We start from the raw sequence: 14,634 nt of genomic DNA on the forward strand, positions 1-14,634 counted from the left end.
TGGGATTTATCGATGAACCGGTGCAATTATCGCCACTTATTATCGAGCGAAAACAGCTGAATTTGTTTGGATTACGAGATAGTAAATAGAAATATTGAAATAACATTTTTTGGCTGTGAAATCGTGAAATTATGGCGTTCCTACTGCGGCAAGTGGCCAGAACCGGATTCCAAAGGTGAAATTAGCTAAGAAAAATGCGTGACAAACTCCACAACAAGTGTTCGATCTTTCGCAGAAATCTAATCCTAATGCGGCATGCCACCGCCTCCACATCCGCCAATCCAGAGCTGAGTGTCCAGGTGAGCGAGAGCTGCTTGAAGCGACTTCGCGAGATCTGCGTGGACGGATCCTTTCTGCGTGTTACCGTCGAAGGCGGCGGATGCTCCGGCTTTCAGTACAAATTCGATTTGGACAAGCAGCTGAACGAGGATGACCGGCAGTTTGGCGAGGGTGAGGCCAAGGTGGTGATCGATACCGTCTCGCTGGAGTACTGCAGCGGCGCCACCGTGGACTACCACAGCGAACTAATACGCGCCGGCTTTCGGATGGTGGCCAATCCGTTGGCGGAACAGGGCTGCTCCTGCGGCTCCTCATTCTCAATCAAATTGTAAACTTTAAACTTTAGAGAATTATTTAATACATATAGAATGTTCAGTTATATACACGTCGAGGGTGGACAATAACAAAACAGGGGGGGAGCGGGCGTTCCCAGTTAGTTATTTTACAACAATATACAGTAAAGCAGCTGGGCGGGATGCGCTCCGCTGTCCATGCTCACTTGCAGGCGGCCAGCTGGTCACTTAAACTAATGACCTGCTCCGTCAGCACGCTGATTTGCTCCTCGTAGTTAATACGCGTCGTGGTCTAAGGAAATACAAGATGTTACTTGGTTCTAACCGCTGAAAACTGGGACAACTCACCAACTCCTCTTCGAGCATTTGCAGGGCTCCCCCCAAACTGGCCAACTGATCGTCCTTGGCCTTCAGTTCGTGCGTCGCGTTCTCCAGGCAGTTTTGCAGATGCTGCACCTCCAGCTCGTAAGATCGCAGCTTCGACTCCGCTTGCACTTTCAGTCGCATCAGATCCTCGAACTTCTTGCTGAACACACTGTAAATGAGTTGCTCCTTGGAGGGCGGCTCGGCTGGATCCTGCAGTGAGTCTCGCGCCCGCTGGCTGCCTTTCGTCTCCGGCTCTGCCGGTCGAACGGTGACGCCCGCCGCCGCCGAGCTGCAGCTGCACGTGCTGAGATCCTTGCTGGGGTTCGAGACAAATGCTTGGTGCAGCTTGGCCACTTCAAATTGAGCCCTCCAATGCGCCGCCTCCTTCTCGAGCAGCGCAATGCGATCCTCGGAAGTGAGTTGGTTGCTATTCGACTGCTGCTGGAGATTGTGGAGAGGAGTATTATCGCTGCCGGTGGCGCTCAGTGCATCCTCGCTGCCAAGCTGAAAACATCTAGGTTAGGTAATGATTTTAAAAGAGATCTTAGTCTTACCATGCTGGCCGCATCGACAAGCTTAGTTTCCAGCTCGCTGTTCCTGTGCTGCAGCGTTTCCACCTCCTTCCTGAGTCGCTTCTCCAGCTCGTTCTGATCGCCGATGCGCTTCTCCAGCTTTTGTTCCAGCGACGCAATGCGCTCCGTGTGCAGCAGCAGATCCCTTTGCTTGTCGTCAATCTGTGCATAGTCATTCGAACCATAACTCATAGCAATAACTTTGAGTTTCATCCCCTGTGCCTTACCAATGACGTCAGCTGCGCATTCTCCATGATTTTCTTCTGCAGTTCCTCAAAGATGAGCGCTTCTTGAGCGGCATCCGATGGTGGATCGGCTTCTGGGCGGCTACCATTGTTCTGTAATCCCCGCCTGCCGCCGGAATCCTTGTCCTTCTTCTTGGGCTGCTCGTGCACCGAGATTTCCTGTTGCAGCTGGGACACCCGGGACTCCAGCTGCTTGTTGCGAAAGCCCAGAGAGTCCACCTCCTGCTCCGTACGCCGCAACGAGGTGGCGTACTGCTGCAGCTGCTCCCGCAGGCTGGCCTCCTTGGACTGCTCCTCCAGCACCGCCTTCTTCAGCACCGTCGCTTGGGCCCTCAGCTAATTGGCGTTTATTTCGGGGATTAATTGGATTAATGGGCGTTAACTGTTGCTGCCGATTTGGGGCGGAATCCTACCTTTGAGTATTCTGTGGCCAGTTTCTGGTACTTGGCCTCCGGTACTGTGCCCTCCATAACCAGCGATTTCTCTGCCATCCAGGCAGGCTTTATCGTCTATGTGGGTTCCGGCGATGGAGTTCTTTGCACGGTTTCTAAATTCTTTTAAACAAATTGACCAACAAATAAAGCTGGCACTGCAGTGGGCACAGCCACACTTTCGTTGAGAATACCAAAGTGCTTTGCTCGGATATGCATTCATTTCTGCTAATGGTCACACTAAATTTGTAACGGCTTTTTGAATAAAGAAAGAAGAAGAAATTTACATTACGAAATATTCATCGTTTTAATCTTCTTACATTTTTTAAAAATTAACTTAAAAAGATTGGTTGTATACAAAAACATATTGAATATATAATATATATTTTCATACCCAAAGCTTGCATTTACATTAAAAATTTCATTGCAACCTTGACCGCTCTGTTTTCAGAGAAGCGAACTGTTTTTCCCTTTAATAGGCAGCAAATTTTTTGAATAATCTTGTTTACAAGCAATAAAAAGGGTGGCGAATAATTAAGAGGTGTGAAAGGTTGAACTAAAATGCTGTTGATATATGTTAAATATATATATTTCGTTTGTGACTAAGCTGATGACTACCTACATCACAATAAACACAGCAGATTTATATCATTTAAGTCCTTTATTAACTATGTAGTAACATAAATTAAGCATTACACCTAATAGGTACGCAATTGAGAGCTCGTAGCACTTAACTTAAAAATATATTATCGAAGGGCACTTTCTCGAACAGTTTGTTCGACAGCTCCCTGAAAATGATGCCAAAACTCTTGGCATAGCCCACCTTCAGCTCGTTGAACACCGTCTCCCAGTTTTCGTTAAGGAATCGATTCATGCCATCCGATAGGGTTTTGTCATTGAAGAGGTTCTCGAAGTTCATGTACACCCGCTTGGGATCGAATGACACGCGGTAGTCCTTCAGTCGCATGTACTTGACACCATCCTTCTCGAAGGGTTCGCCGATGAGGCGATGCTCGATCTTGGTGTTGATCAGCGTGACATTGGCCTTGCCATGTCCAGTGATGGGCAGCAGGAGGATGCGGCCGGACATCTCGTAGTCGCCAATCATCTCGATGCGGTCCGTGCGGCTATCACAGATAATCAGGTGCTTGTCCAGATCGGTTCTGCAAACATTATACATTCGAAAAGTAAGTCAATTCAATATCATGGCATCTATGAAAATTGGGTATATATTCTAGCCTGGTTACCCACCTGTACCGCTGGATCTTGCTGGTGGAGATCATGTCGTGCACCTTCACATTCTTCAAGGCCTGGCGCAGATTTATTGGCGCATTGCCGGCGTCTATAACGAGTTTCTTCACGGTCAGCGGCTCGAGGGGCGGGATGCCGAATTCCTTATTGCCTGGCATGCAATGGAAGAGGGATAACTGCAGGTTTGCTAGTGACCAAATCGATGTGATTACTCACCCGCTTTCAGCTGCTGTATCGCCACATTGACGGCATCCACCAGACATTTGTCGAAGTTCGCGTCCCGTTTGCACTTGGGAAAGCCTTCGGCTAAAAAGTCGAGATAAAAATCGGTTAAGTCGCTTGGTCATGACATTGAAATCTCGCCGCCTCGCGGATTGCGGAAGTGCGACTGCCAAAAAGAAATAAATATAGCCGCCTGCAATTGGGCCAGCATCCATTGGCCAGAGTTCGTTGGCCACAAAAAACTTGTTTGTAAACAAAACAAAAAATAAACAAAAAAAATATGGATATACATGAGAAAAAGAAGTGAGCTAGCATATTTTAGTGGCTCAATGTCAAGTTGAGGGGCCATTTATCATGAATACATTGAGCAGACAAAGGCACACATGACCTATGCCAACGGTTTCATTAATCAGCTACACGGCGAGAAAAATTCCATAAAAATTCCGCGCCACGGCATGGAATGTGCGAATTAATTAACACACACATCGATGGCCATGCGGTTACATATGTCCTTCTCTGCGATAATCGTGGATTTGTGTCACAAGCGGAAGTGTAAGTGTGAATGTGGATCAGTGGACTGTGCTCTGTGGTCTGGACCGTCAAACTGGCCTGGCCAAGAGCAACCTGTTTGCAGACAGACGATGGCTTCAATTGCATAACACCCGTGTACAGTGGACTTCGGTGGCTGGAAACCTCTAATGCCGCCAAAAACCGATCTTAATTGATCTTGACCACTTAGCAGCACGCAAATAAAGCGCATAAAGTCTTATGGTCGTTTGTTTTAATATCTCGCCTCAATTATTCTCGTCTTTTAAGTGCCACAACAATTATCTTGGAATTAGCTGATAGCACTTTTAATCACTTCATGGAATATATTTTAGTTTTAATTTTTTTTGGTGATTCCCACGCTAATTTTAATTGCTCATACCTGACTTGCTCGATTTCTTGCTTGGATTTAAAATGTTATACTGCCTAGGTTAATTTTGAAAACATTAAAAACTGTCTATGACTATTGTGAATAATTTAGCATGTTAAAATCCCAATAAAAATATAATATTCCTATATTGCCAGTAGCTAACCCGCAGATTTTTACTGTACTTGCTGTAATGACACTCCAAAATTTGCAAGCAACTATTGGCGGCACTAAAGAATCTTACAGAGATCGACCTTCAGGTTTGCGGGCCAAAACCCGAGTTCCCAAAACGAAACGAAAAATCGAAATTAAAGAGCCATAAGCCATATCGATCACGTTTTAACCATAAATGTGGTGCCAAGCAAATAGATGTAGCCGAAGCATAGCGCCAAAGCAAATACGATCTATAGGTTTTTTGCACTTTGCAATAGTTGTTGCTGGATGTGCCTAATTTATTTGATTTTTATTTATTTTATTTTATTTTTTGGTGCAGTACTTACGCAAATCTTGCGCAGCAGTAAGTTCCTGCGCAACCGCAGCGATTAGCAGCAGCATTAGTAGCGTGGATTTTGACATATTTCGTCCGGGGGGATGTACGAAATCGGATCGGATGCACGAAATCGATTGACCAAGAGCCACTACCAAACTTCAATTGACACTCGGCACCAGAAGAGATATTTCCACGCGCGCGCGACTGCCGTATCGGTTCAGGTGACAGGTGGCTCTGGCCGGAGACTTATCACTGTGTACACGGGATGCGTACGCCGATCGTCTTTTTATACCGAGCTTCAGTTGGCTTTCTGAACGTCGGTCGTCGGACATCGGAGAGCTTTTGCGAGTCGAAAACCCATTGATTTTCAATCGCACCGAGCTTTGGCCCATTAAGTCAGCCAGTGAGCGAACCACTTTTGCTTTCCGGCTCGCTTGTTTTGGCCAGGCCAAGACAACCAACCACCACCAGCAATGACCACTGGAAGTGGAAGCCAAGTGACAACGACGACGACGACGACCAATGACCGAGCCACCCAGCAACCCTGTGTTGCCCTTTCGATTTCATTTTTCCCCGCGATTCGGTTCATTGAACCTTACCTGGTTGTCATCGTAATTAAGGGCCTTTCTATGGGGTATATTACTTATCCAATATTCACGCATCGCTCTCTTCGAGGAAGTCAAATCGATCAACTAAATCCGGGCACTTGAGCGGACTTGGAGCACATTCTACAAGTGCACAGGAACTAGTTTTTATTGGGTCAATATTTGGCAACATTTGTGTGCTGAAATCAACAGTCGACTTCTTGCACAAATGGGTAAACTAATTTTGGGTTAACCGAATTGGCTAATCTTGTGGGTTGCTACCGCTAAATTAAATGCATAGTTTGGATAAACAGGCGTCAATAAAACTGAAAAGCCGAAAAAGAGGTAAATGTAAATCTTAAAACTTTAAGATAAAGCCAAAGATGAAATGTTTTTTGCAAAAGTTTATTAATATATTTAAGTTTTTCACTTTCATACATTTTTAGAACGTTTTTTTGGGTTATGTGTGCACTTTATGATGGCAAGCAAAATGGAGTTATTGTATGTTAAACATACATATGTAATAACTTTAAAAGTTACAATGACTTTTGTTCTTGCTCCTTCGATTGCATTCTGTTTTTTACGGTTTCTCACATATTCCCATCTCTTTTGAGCGTGAACAACACTATTCTTTGATTGTAATTCTTCACTTGACTTCGTGGTGCCGAATTCAAGTTTGTTGCCTAAGTCTTTCGTTTGGCCAGCACATTCTTTTGTCCAACTGCGCTTAGGCATGAGTCTGCTATCAAGTGTTTGGCCAAAAATAAACAGCCCAAGGACCTCGACATGTGTCTATGGAAACTGTTGCAATTGTTGTTCAAATATAAACAAACGATATGCGAGTGCTTTGCTCAGCCGGCTAACGGTATATGCTCGTATGGTATGATGATTGGTGATAAAGTACCAGGCCATAAGTGTGGAAACCGGTTGTCGGCAGTAGTCTCTTAACATTCATCGGGCACGCAATCACTTTTGGGGAATAGAATAATCTGAAAAGAACCATCGGGAAAACTAGACGCAATAAATATCAAAATGTACAAATGCTATTGCGGCGTAATGAGATCAGGAAGTGAGCGGCAGCAGCAACATCTTGCGCTGCATCCAGAGCGAGATCAGCATCCACGTGGCGATCTCAGGTCGGTGACCTCATCTTCCAGACAAAGCCTGCGACCCACCCAGTTTATAAAGCGTCCAAGCTTGAAGACCCCGCCCAGATTTGGCCTAGGACACTCCAGCACCGAGCTGGTCAATGACTTCAGTCGCCGCAACTCCACAGCCACCACGGTGAGTCACTGCTCCAGCTGCAGCTGCAGCTCCTCCCAGCAACGCCAGCAAAGCAGGGCCAAGGTTTTGCGATGGGGCTGGGAACGAACAGGCGGTATTGACACCTCAAACACGAGCCACCATGATGGATACACGGACAATCGGCGGCTTTATGAGCAGAGCGCATGCGTCGCCAGTCGCCAGAGGAGCCAAGGTCAGGGTCAGGTTTACAGTGGCAACTCGACGCCATCGCCACGCCCAGTTCAGTACCACAACCAGCAGGCCACGGATGAGCTGCAGCAACTGCAGGCCCTGCAGCACTTCCGCCTGATGAACGTCGGCGAGTGTTTCAGTGATGGCCGCCAGGATGAGCTGCGTCTGCAGAGGGCCTATGATAGAATAAGTTGTGGTAACACGGACAAGTGGAACAAGGATCGGGCCAATGAGAGCAGGCAACAGGAAGTGACAAGCACCACACCCTATGCCCTGAGGCAGAAGCTGCTCCAGCTGAGGCTCCAGGAGGAGGAGCGGCGTGGCAGGGGCACGGGAGCCACATGTGCTCCTTTGGGAAAGAGCTGCGCACTGCGATACAACTAAACTAAGTGCAATATAAGCTATATTAAGTGCAATATAATATATAAATTCCTTAGATTGTAACACCAATTATAAAGATGTCTAAATAAGAAACTAACATGCATTTCACTCAAGTAAAAACACATCTCGACTTTCATATTTATTGCTAGTATGTATTTCAATTTTTCTTTTAATAAAACAGTGCTATTTTGTTACAAGTGCTTCGTCATTGTGTTCATTTTGTTAAATTTGATTTTTTTTGTTTAATTTTTTATCTCTTTTTAAATGTTTTTTTTTTTTGTTCGCTTATTTTTGCAATTTACGCTTTGAATGCATTATTAAGTTACCCCATTTGTCTTTTCTAATTTCCTTCGTGAGGTCAATTACACTTTAATTTTACGATATTACGTTATAGATTTCTTATGACTCGTGTTTTTTTTTTGTTAAGTTTTGTTTTAGGGTTGAAAACAGCCGATGTCGTACTGGATCGCATTATTACAAGTACATATATATATATAGTCGTAAATATACGTTGAATTCATTACAACATTGAACAGAGTACTAGAGTGTGAAATAGACGAGGACTCATACTTTTGCTTTTGTTTTCCATAGGTTACGCGATTGTTGTTATATTAGGTTGTTTGTTAGGTTTGTAGGTTGTCGGGCGGGGGGTGGATTGGATTATACAAACGAAACCATTTTGGGTAAGTTGCGTCCGGCTGCATCGCTCCGGATCGCTGCCTGCCTGGGCATAATACTTTAATACTTGTAATTGAATGTGGCGGCCTTTAGCACTAGAATGTTGCGACGTTAGTCGTTGAATGCAAAATACACGGGGTATACACAAGTATACTTGTACAATAAACAGTGAAACGGTGTGTGCCTGTGTTTTGTTGCGCTGCTGTTTACAAATATTTCATTACTTGCATATTTTCGTTTCGATTTTGTATTTCTGTGATTTTCGTGTGAGTTTCACATGCACTTAATGGGTCTCTGGGGCTGCTTTCCTTTCGCGTGGGCGGGGGATTTGAAGGGGGTAACATTATCTGCCTCGTCGCTGACATCAGCACAGCAGAGAGCACACAGTGCCGCTGAAAAGCGTTCGCCTTAAGGTAGATTTTCTTTCTTTTTTTTGTTTGTATATAAACATACTTTTCAGGGTTTTCCTTAAAATCGTGTGTGCGTGCTTGCATGTGGGCGGGGTATGTGCGTGTGTGTGTGTGTGTGTGTGTAACGCAAAGAGTTAAAAAAATATTCACAATATTTGTTTATTTTAATATTTTTGGTGTAAACAATTCAAACTTATGTAGCTTGCAACTTAAATTGCTTTCCTCGTTTTAAAACTAAGTAAACATGTTTCGATGTAAAATTTCTATGACAATATTACAAAAATAAATCGTGCCTCGAGTACATATGTAATATGTATTAACCTCAACTCACATTTTAAACGCATTCTCGTACAGTTTAATTAACATAAAAGTTAACATTGTTACCATTTGCTAATATTCTTTTAGATACGCAAAAACAAGGAAGAACAGAGGAGTGTGGTTATAAACCATTGCCAAAAGTGCCGCCAGGATCGGCGTAAATTAAATGCTGTGCGAGTTTGAAATGCAAATTAAAATACAACCGGTGCGTGCACTTATCGTATCTACTGTACGGTACGGGTGATCTGAGCATGTGTGTGTGTGTCAGTGTGTGTGTGAGTGGGTGTGGGCTTTGCGCAAGGAAAAACTATAACAAAATTAATACATTAGGAGATAAAATATTCTTGCTTATGCAGTGTCTTACACTACCATTAGTTTGAACTAAAGTGTCTCGATTTGTGTTTTGTTTTTTTTTTTCATCATGATTTCATATCATCATTCGTTTTGTTTTTCTTAATTGTTTTGTTTTTTTTTCTTTTTAAATGAAAAATAGGCTAATTTGTGTAGATTCATATACCCCTTATAACGTTGCTCTCGATTCGATTACACGTATTTGATAAAAACAAACTTCCTGCGATCTCCGTTGAATGTGGACACGGATTCTCCTTTCCATTTTCCCTAATTTTGTTTTGGGTGTGTGGCCGTTTGTAGTTGCTGTTGTGTTGTGCTTTGTTCGAGGTGTGCAGTGTTTATTTTTTCTTGTTTTTATTGTTGGCCCCACGTGGCGGTGTCAGAGGACGTCCTGAGCTGCCAAAGTTGGGATAAACAAATCGTCGCTTGTCGGCGGGTTTCAATATCTGGAAGGAGCACATCAATGTGTCGTCCACGGACATCATGGCACCTGTAAACGTAATCAATAATGATTAATCAATTCATTAGAAGCGGTTTGTCGTTTATGGGTTGTTCTATTCTCGGTATTGATTATTGATTATTCTAAAATGCGCATTTTCCGAGTGGAAATGAAATCTGGTTGCCAGCTTTCACTTGCCGACAGGTTATCGGTAGGCAAAATCATACAGTACAAGGGTGCTTCATGACTATTCTCCAAATAAACAAGGTTTATCTCCGACTAAAGTCCCTGAACGATGAACACTTACCCGCGTTGTCGAACTCCCCGCAGTAGTTGGGCGCCGAGAAGAGCGTCACCAGCTGACGTTTGGCAAAGAACTCGTAACCATCCTCCACCACCTGATGAGCCCGACAGATCAGGTCAAATTCGTGCTTCTGTAAAAATTTACCCACAACCTGCCAGAGAGAGAGAGAGAGAGAGAGAGAGTGTTTAAACAACTTTGTGGACAATAGTGTAATGGAATGAACCCACCTCTGCTCCAAATGTGAAGCTCACACCGCGATCATTTTCGCCCCATCCCATGGTATCCTTATCGGGATCCGACCACAGCAGATCGCACAGCAGTCCCTGATCGGGCACGTCTGTGGGACGCATGATGCGTCGTATCTGCTCCATGGACGACAGATCTGGGCTCAGGCCGCCGTGGCAGCAGAAGATCTTTTCATCCACGATGGCGGCCACCGGCAGGCAGTTGAAGCAGTCCGTGAACGTTTTCCACAGCTTGATGGTGTAGCGACGTTTGCACTCGTCATAGAACCTGCCAATTAAGTGCAATTAGTTGAGTAATTTTATGGATTATTGCTATAGAATGTGGCATTTACTTTATGCATGTGGAGTATGTCTAATTTAATTCATATGTGGTTGTAGTTGTGTGCGTCAGTAAACTAGAAAGTATTAATAAGCTTGGACGCATAGGTAGAAATCAATATGTCTGGGAAAAGTTTAAAGCTCACGTAAACAATAAACAAGTATTTGTTTAGTAGATTGTATAAAAGTGCATAGTCAGCGGAATATGAACTGTAATCAAATGAGTTTGTTTGCTTTAATCTAAAATGGATCCTAAATTGGTTTCAATCCCTGTTTGGAACGCACTCCTCATGTAGCTTTATCAGGAATCCCCACTTACCCGTAGATGCGGTTGATGCTGGCGCATTCGTGGTTGCCGCGCAGCAAGAAGAAGTTCTCCGAGTACTTGATCTTGTAGGCCAGCAGCAGGCATATCGTCTCCAGGGACTGCTTGCCACGATCGACGTAGTCGCCCAGGAACAGGTAGTTTGACTCGGGCGGAAAGCCGCCGTATTCGAACAGGCGCAAGAGGTCGTAGTATTGTCCATGTATGTCGCCGCAGATCTTCAGCGGTGCCTCCAGCTCCAGCAGGATGGGCTGCGACAGGAATATCTCGCGGGACTTGAGGCACAGGCTCCGGATCTCGCTCTCTGACAGCTGCACATTCTTTCCCGGTCGTGCGCCGCGCACTGAAAATGGCAATGAAAACAGTGAAAATTGCATTGTGGCGATAAGAGTGGGTGGTTTGGGTTTGGCAAGGCATGTGTATATGGGATGGGGTTGGGGTGGGGAGGGGGTTGCAAGGTAATCAAAAGTTGGAGCACCACCTACCCTCCAGCAGACGCGAGATGATGCTGTCGATGTTCATGATATCCGACATCTTTGTGGCCCGCTTGCTGCGCTTCCCGAATTTCGCTTATCCGCCGATTGCTACTGCAACTGCTATTACCCGTAAGCCGTGTATTTTCGGTATACGTTCGTTATGTATGTTATTTCATCGATGGGCACGGGCTGCGTGCGCCTGTGTGTGTGTCTTGCGCCGTGTCCGTGTGCGGATGGAAACTCGGTGCTGCGCTAATATCGCCCTTTTGTTGCTCCGCCGGATGCAAGGATACGCGGATACACTGCCTCGTTTGCTGGCCCCTCTGAGGTTGGCTGACTGCAATCGTTCCGATTCCCACGCCAGCTGCCCTTTTATTGCATTTAATGCACGTTTTACTCGCGACGTACTAAAAAATTTTCATCTACGTTGGTTAGTGACGTCGATTGTTTACAGCGCGCTCGATAGGCTATCGATTGCACCGCACGCAGCTATCGGTGGCAGGTAGTGTGACCGGAAATTGCAAATTAATTTGAAATTTTTTAAGATTGTTACCCTGTAATTTAATTCATTGAAAAAAGTGGTAAAGATCTATAAAGAAATCGAATTAAGTTATGATCTAATGGTTAATATTAGTCACAAAATGTGTCGTCGACATCAATACCAAATGTATTAAATTCATATAAAAATTAAGAAAAAACAAAATTTTTTAGGAGAAAGATTTATTGACTCATTTTAAGTTATCATCGCTGTCATTGAAGCTCTTTCCGTCCTCCGTTGTGTTGAACATCACCCGCTTCCTAGGCAGCGGCACTGGCCGCGAACTCAAGGACGACTTGGAAGCTCCTCGCACAGTGGCCGCCGGTTTGACCAGGATCTCCTCCAGACGAGCCTTGAAATCGCGACTAACTAGTCTGCGAGGACTGGAGCTTCGCGACTGCTGCTCGCTGCTATCCGTTTGCTCATCCGCCTGCTCTTCGTCCTGGGAGCTGGCCATATCTTCCTCAGACTTTTCAGATGTCGCGGATCTCGCGATCCTCTTGCCAGGTACCTCCATGGGTTTCCGTGGACTCTTGTGCTTCAGCAGCATTTCCGCACGTTCTGAGAACTTGGCAGAGCAGAGTTTTTCAACAAACTTGCGTATGCGATTTCGAGTTGCATAAAAATGTGGATATTGCTAATGGGTATTCAAAAATGGTCAATTGTTCATGGTTAGTTTTTGGGAGTTATGGCTTTACCAGTTTCAGTTTGTTGCGGTGCTCCGTCAGCTCAGAGTTGACCCTTTTCAAAGAGGTATGGGAAATTCCCTTGGACTTCATGTCAAAGCCGTGAGGCATCAACTTCCGGTTGACCATCTTCCGGGCATCCTTGCGTGTAAGTGGTTTTTGAGGACTCCTAAAAGTATGCGCATTATTAATGCTCTATGAAAGGTTGACATCAAAGGACTCACTTGATAATCCTTCCTGAAGGTTTGATCGTTTTTGGCTTGGAATCCTCCCGTGGTGCTTCTGACTCGGAGGCGGAAACCTCAGTGCCCTCCTCTGTCAGGCTACGCTCCTCTTCGTTCTCCGTCTCCTCTTGGCTGAGACTCTCGCTGATGTCCGTCGCTTCCCGCGCTTCCGGCTTACTAGAAACGGGTTCCCTTGGTGACTTCGTATAAGTTGGATTGCTGCCCGAACTACCAGCACTTGGCTGCTCCTTCTCCACCACTTGAACTTGGGTCACCAGCGGCGGAAATGGTTTCACCGGACTCTTTTGTGGCGCCTCCTCAATGGAATAGGTGTCATCGTCATGTTTCTGCTTGAGAAACTCGCTCTCCACCTGCTTGCGAATGCGATCGATGTTGGTTTCCTCCTTGAGAACCACTGGTTTGGGTATTTTCGAGGCAGCTGGCACAGTCTGCACAGGCTGTGGTGGCACCTTTGGAACACTCAGCTGCTTAAGCTCCCGCTCCAGGGCCTCCAGTTTCTCCTTGTAGCCCACTTCCAGGTGAAAGACCACCTCTTCCAGCCGGTGTGCACTGATCTTTCCAATCTCTGCCACCTTCTCGGTGAGTATGCGCTCCAGATCCTCCAGACACGGTGTGGCCACCCGATCCTCCAGCGGAGGCGTGCTGCCGGAAGCCTGTTTATTCTGCTCGAGCGCTTGGCTCAGACCCTCCAGCCGCTTGTTAATGTCCTGCAAGGATATCAATTGTAATGGTGCTTATACAGGAGTAAGGAATTGGTGATCCTACCTGTATGAACTGCTCGTTGCTGTGCTTGAGCTGCGATTGCCACTCCTCGAAGTTGCTCAGTCGCTCCGCCAATCCTGTGAGTTGCTCCTTCCTTTCGCTGGCCTCGCTTTGCCTGGCCTCTCCGCTGTCCTCGTCCTTCTCCTTCGGCTCTGCTAGATTGCTCTGGATGCCCACGGTGCGCTGCTCCTGGCGCGGACTTACCCGCTTCGATCCCGTGCTCCGTTCCTTAATATTCCGCTCGGCGGCATTCAGGCGCTCCTTTAGCTGCTTGATCTCCAGCTCCATTTTGATGGTGTTTATCAGGTGCACATCGGTGGCCTTATCCCTATCCTTCTCCTTGCCCGTGGCGGATGTCAGACTTGGCGGTGAAGCCACACGATGCTTGCGACCAATGTGTACATTCAGAGCCTCGTTGCTGATGAAATTCTTGGTGCACAGATGACAGGGGTAGACCACCTCGCGAATGGCCTCGATCTGGGTGATTCTCTTGTGCAGCTGCACCACCTCGTTGTTGGACTCGCTCAGGGACTTGCGCAGCGTGGCAATCTCCTCCTGGGCCGTCGTATGCGCCTCCTTCAGATCCGTGACACATTCGTCCAGGTAGGTGCGACAGCACAGCAAGTACTGTATGGCATACTGTGACATCACAAAGTACTTGGCAATGCCGCTGTCCAGAATGTGAGTTTCCAGCACAGTGCCCAGCGGAGCCTCCGAAAGATGGGCCAACGCCTTGTCCACCAGCTCGAAGTTCTGCTCCCTGAGTATCCTGTCCGTTTCATAGGATCCTGCCAGAAATACCTCTATGATTTATCTCTTAAATTTTCATTATTTTCCTTACCCATAAGCCTCCAATCCAGCGGACCATCGCGATACTGTCGCAGTTTGAAGCCCGTTTCCCGGACCATCTGCGGATATTTGCCCTTGAATCCCATTTCTCTAAATCTGAATACCCCACGATGGAAAAAATCGAAAGTTTGTTTACTTCTTCTTCGCCTTCTTTGTTTTGCTTCCGTTCTTTGCCAAACTTGATTTC

At 45.9% G+C, this 14,634-nt stretch overlaps 6 protein-coding genes across 6 annotated transcripts; 2 read left to right on the plus strand and 4 right to left on the minus strand.

The window, feature by feature from the left end:
- The first annotated feature begins 16 nt into the window (after positions 1-16).
- Positions 17-658, plus strand: LOC120454302 (iron-sulfur cluster assembly 2 homolog, mitochondrial). Its single transcript, XM_039639500.2, has 2 exons — positions 17-175; positions 236-658. Exons 1-2 carry the CDS (start codon positions 132-134, stop codon positions 609-611), a joined length of 420 nt encoding a protein of 139 aa, XP_039495434.1. The 5' UTR covers positions 17-131; the 3' UTR covers positions 612-658.
- LOC120454301 (protein phosphatase 1 regulatory subunit 21) lies at positions 614-2,369 on the minus strand. The gene is made up of 5 exons (XM_039639499.1): positions 2,169-2,369; positions 1,738-2,091; positions 1,493-1,672; positions 921-1,442; positions 614-864 (listed from the first exon to the last, which is right to left on the minus strand). The coding sequence occupies exons 1-5, from the start codon at positions 2,244-2,246 to the stop codon at positions 775-777; spliced, it is 1,224 nt and encodes a 407-aa protein (XP_039495433.1). The 5' UTR covers positions 2,247-2,369; the 3' UTR covers positions 614-774.
- Positions 2,370-2,828: 459 nt separating this feature from the next.
- Positions 2,829-5,321, minus strand: LOC120451929 (protein takeout). Its single transcript, XM_039635950.1, has 4 exons — positions 5,073-5,321; positions 3,654-3,743; positions 3,438-3,588; positions 2,829-3,349 (listed from the first exon to the last, which is right to left on the minus strand). Exons 1-4 carry the CDS (start codon positions 5,146-5,148, stop codon positions 2,917-2,919), a joined length of 750 nt encoding a protein of 249 aa, XP_039491884.1. The 5' UTR covers positions 5,149-5,321; the 3' UTR covers positions 2,829-2,916.
- Positions 5,322-6,211: 890 nt separating this feature from the next.
- Positions 6,212-7,532, plus strand: LOC120450749. Its single transcript, XM_039633871.1, has one exon. It carries the CDS (start codon positions 6,679-6,681, stop codon positions 7,504-7,506), a length of 828 nt encoding a protein of 275 aa, XP_039489805.1. The 5' UTR covers positions 6,212-6,678; the 3' UTR covers positions 7,507-7,532.
- Positions 7,533-7,783: 251 nt separating this feature from the next.
- Positions 7,784-11,816, minus strand: LOC120450748 (serine/threonine-protein phosphatase alpha-1 isoform). The gene is made up of 5 exons (XM_039633870.2): positions 11,377-11,816; positions 10,886-11,234; positions 10,231-10,516; positions 10,007-10,154; positions 7,784-9,750 (listed from the first exon to the last, which is right to left on the minus strand). Exons 1-5 carry the CDS (start codon positions 11,423-11,425, stop codon positions 9,599-9,601), a joined length of 984 nt encoding a protein of 327 aa, XP_039489804.1. The 5' UTR covers positions 11,426-11,816; the 3' UTR covers positions 7,784-9,598.
- A 279-nt stretch (positions 11,817-12,095) lies between these two features.
- Positions 12,096-14,592, minus strand: LOC120450745 (zinc finger protein DZIP1). The gene is made up of 5 exons (XM_039633868.1): positions 14,440-14,592; positions 13,602-14,386; positions 12,816-13,543; positions 12,604-12,760; positions 12,096-12,542 (listed from the first exon to the last, which is right to left on the minus strand). The coding sequence occupies exons 1-5, from the start codon at positions 14,531-14,533 to the stop codon at positions 12,096-12,098; spliced, it is 2,211 nt and encodes a 736-aa protein (XP_039489802.1). The 5' UTR covers positions 14,534-14,592.
- Positions 14,593-14,634: the final 42 nt, after the last annotated feature.

This window comes from Drosophila santomea, chromosome 3R (genome assembly GCF_016746245.2).
Source record: "Drosophila santomea strain STO CAGO 1482 chromosome 3R, Prin_Dsan_1.1, whole genome shotgun sequence".
Lineage (NCBI taxonomy): Eukaryota > Metazoa > Arthropoda > Insecta > Diptera > Drosophilidae > Drosophila > Drosophila santomea.

Excerpts from the sequence above, each read along its gene's own strand:
- LOC120454302 (XM_039639500.2), top strand. The coding sequence starts at position 132 with ATGGCGTTCCTACTGCGGCAAGTGGCCAGAACCGGATTCCAAAG. Across the intron at positions 176-235 it reads GCCAGAACCGGATTCCAAAG|AAATCTAATCCTAATGCGGC; the intron begins GTGAAATTAGCT and ends GATCTTTCGCAG.
- LOC120454301 (XM_039639499.1), bottom strand. The coding sequence starts at position 2,246 with ATGGCAGAGAAATCGCTGGTTATGGAGGGCACAGTACCGGAGGCCAAG. Across the intron at positions 2,092-2,168 it reads TGGCCACAGAATACTCAAAG|CTGAGGGCCCAAGCGACGGT; the intron begins GTAGGATTCCGC and ends AACGCCAATTAG. Across the intron at positions 1,443-1,492 it reads TTGTCGATGCGGCCAGCATG|CTTGGCAGCGAGGATGCACT; the intron begins GTAAGACTAAGA and ends AGATGTTTTCAG.
- LOC120451929 (XM_039635950.1), bottom strand. The coding sequence starts at position 5,148 with ATGTCAAAATCCACGCTACTAATGCTGCTGCTAATCGCTGCGGTTGCG. Across the intron at positions 3,744-5,072 it reads TACTGCTGCGCAAGATTTGC|CCGAAGGCTTTCCCAAGTGC; the intron begins GTAAGTACTGCA and ends TCGACTTTTTAG. Across the intron at positions 3,589-3,653 it reads GATACAGCAGCTGAAAGCGG|GCAATAAGGAATTCGGCATC; the intron begins GTGAGTAATCAC and ends ATTGCATGCCAG.
- LOC120450749 (XM_039633871.1), top strand. The coding sequence starts at position 6,679 with ATGTACAAATGCTATTGCGGCGTAATGAGATCAGGAAGTGAGCGGCAG.
- LOC120450748 (XM_039633870.2), bottom strand. The coding sequence starts at position 11,425 with ATGTCGGATATCATGAACATCGACAGCATCATCTCGCGTCTGCTGGAG. Across the intron at positions 10,155-10,230 it reads GCTTCACATTTGGAGCAGAG|GTTGTGGGTAAATTTTTACA; the intron begins GTGGGTTCATTC and ends TCTCTCTGGCAG. Across the intron at positions 9,751-10,006 it reads CGGGGAGTTCGACAACGCGG|GTGCCATGATGTCCGTGGAC; the intron begins GTAAGTGTTCAT and ends TTACGTTTACAG.
- LOC120450745 (XM_039633868.1), bottom strand. The coding sequence starts at position 14,533 with ATGGGATTCAAGGGCAAATATCCGCAGATGGTCCGGGAAACGGGCTTC. Across the intron at positions 13,544-13,601 it reads GCAACGAGCAGTTCATACAG|GACATTAACAAGCGGCTGGA; the intron begins GTAGGATCACCA and ends ATATCCTTGCAG. Across the intron at positions 12,761-12,815 it reads CCTTCAGGAAGGATTATCAA|GAGTCCTCAAAAACCACTTA; the intron begins GTGAGTCCTTTG and ends GCATACTTTTAG.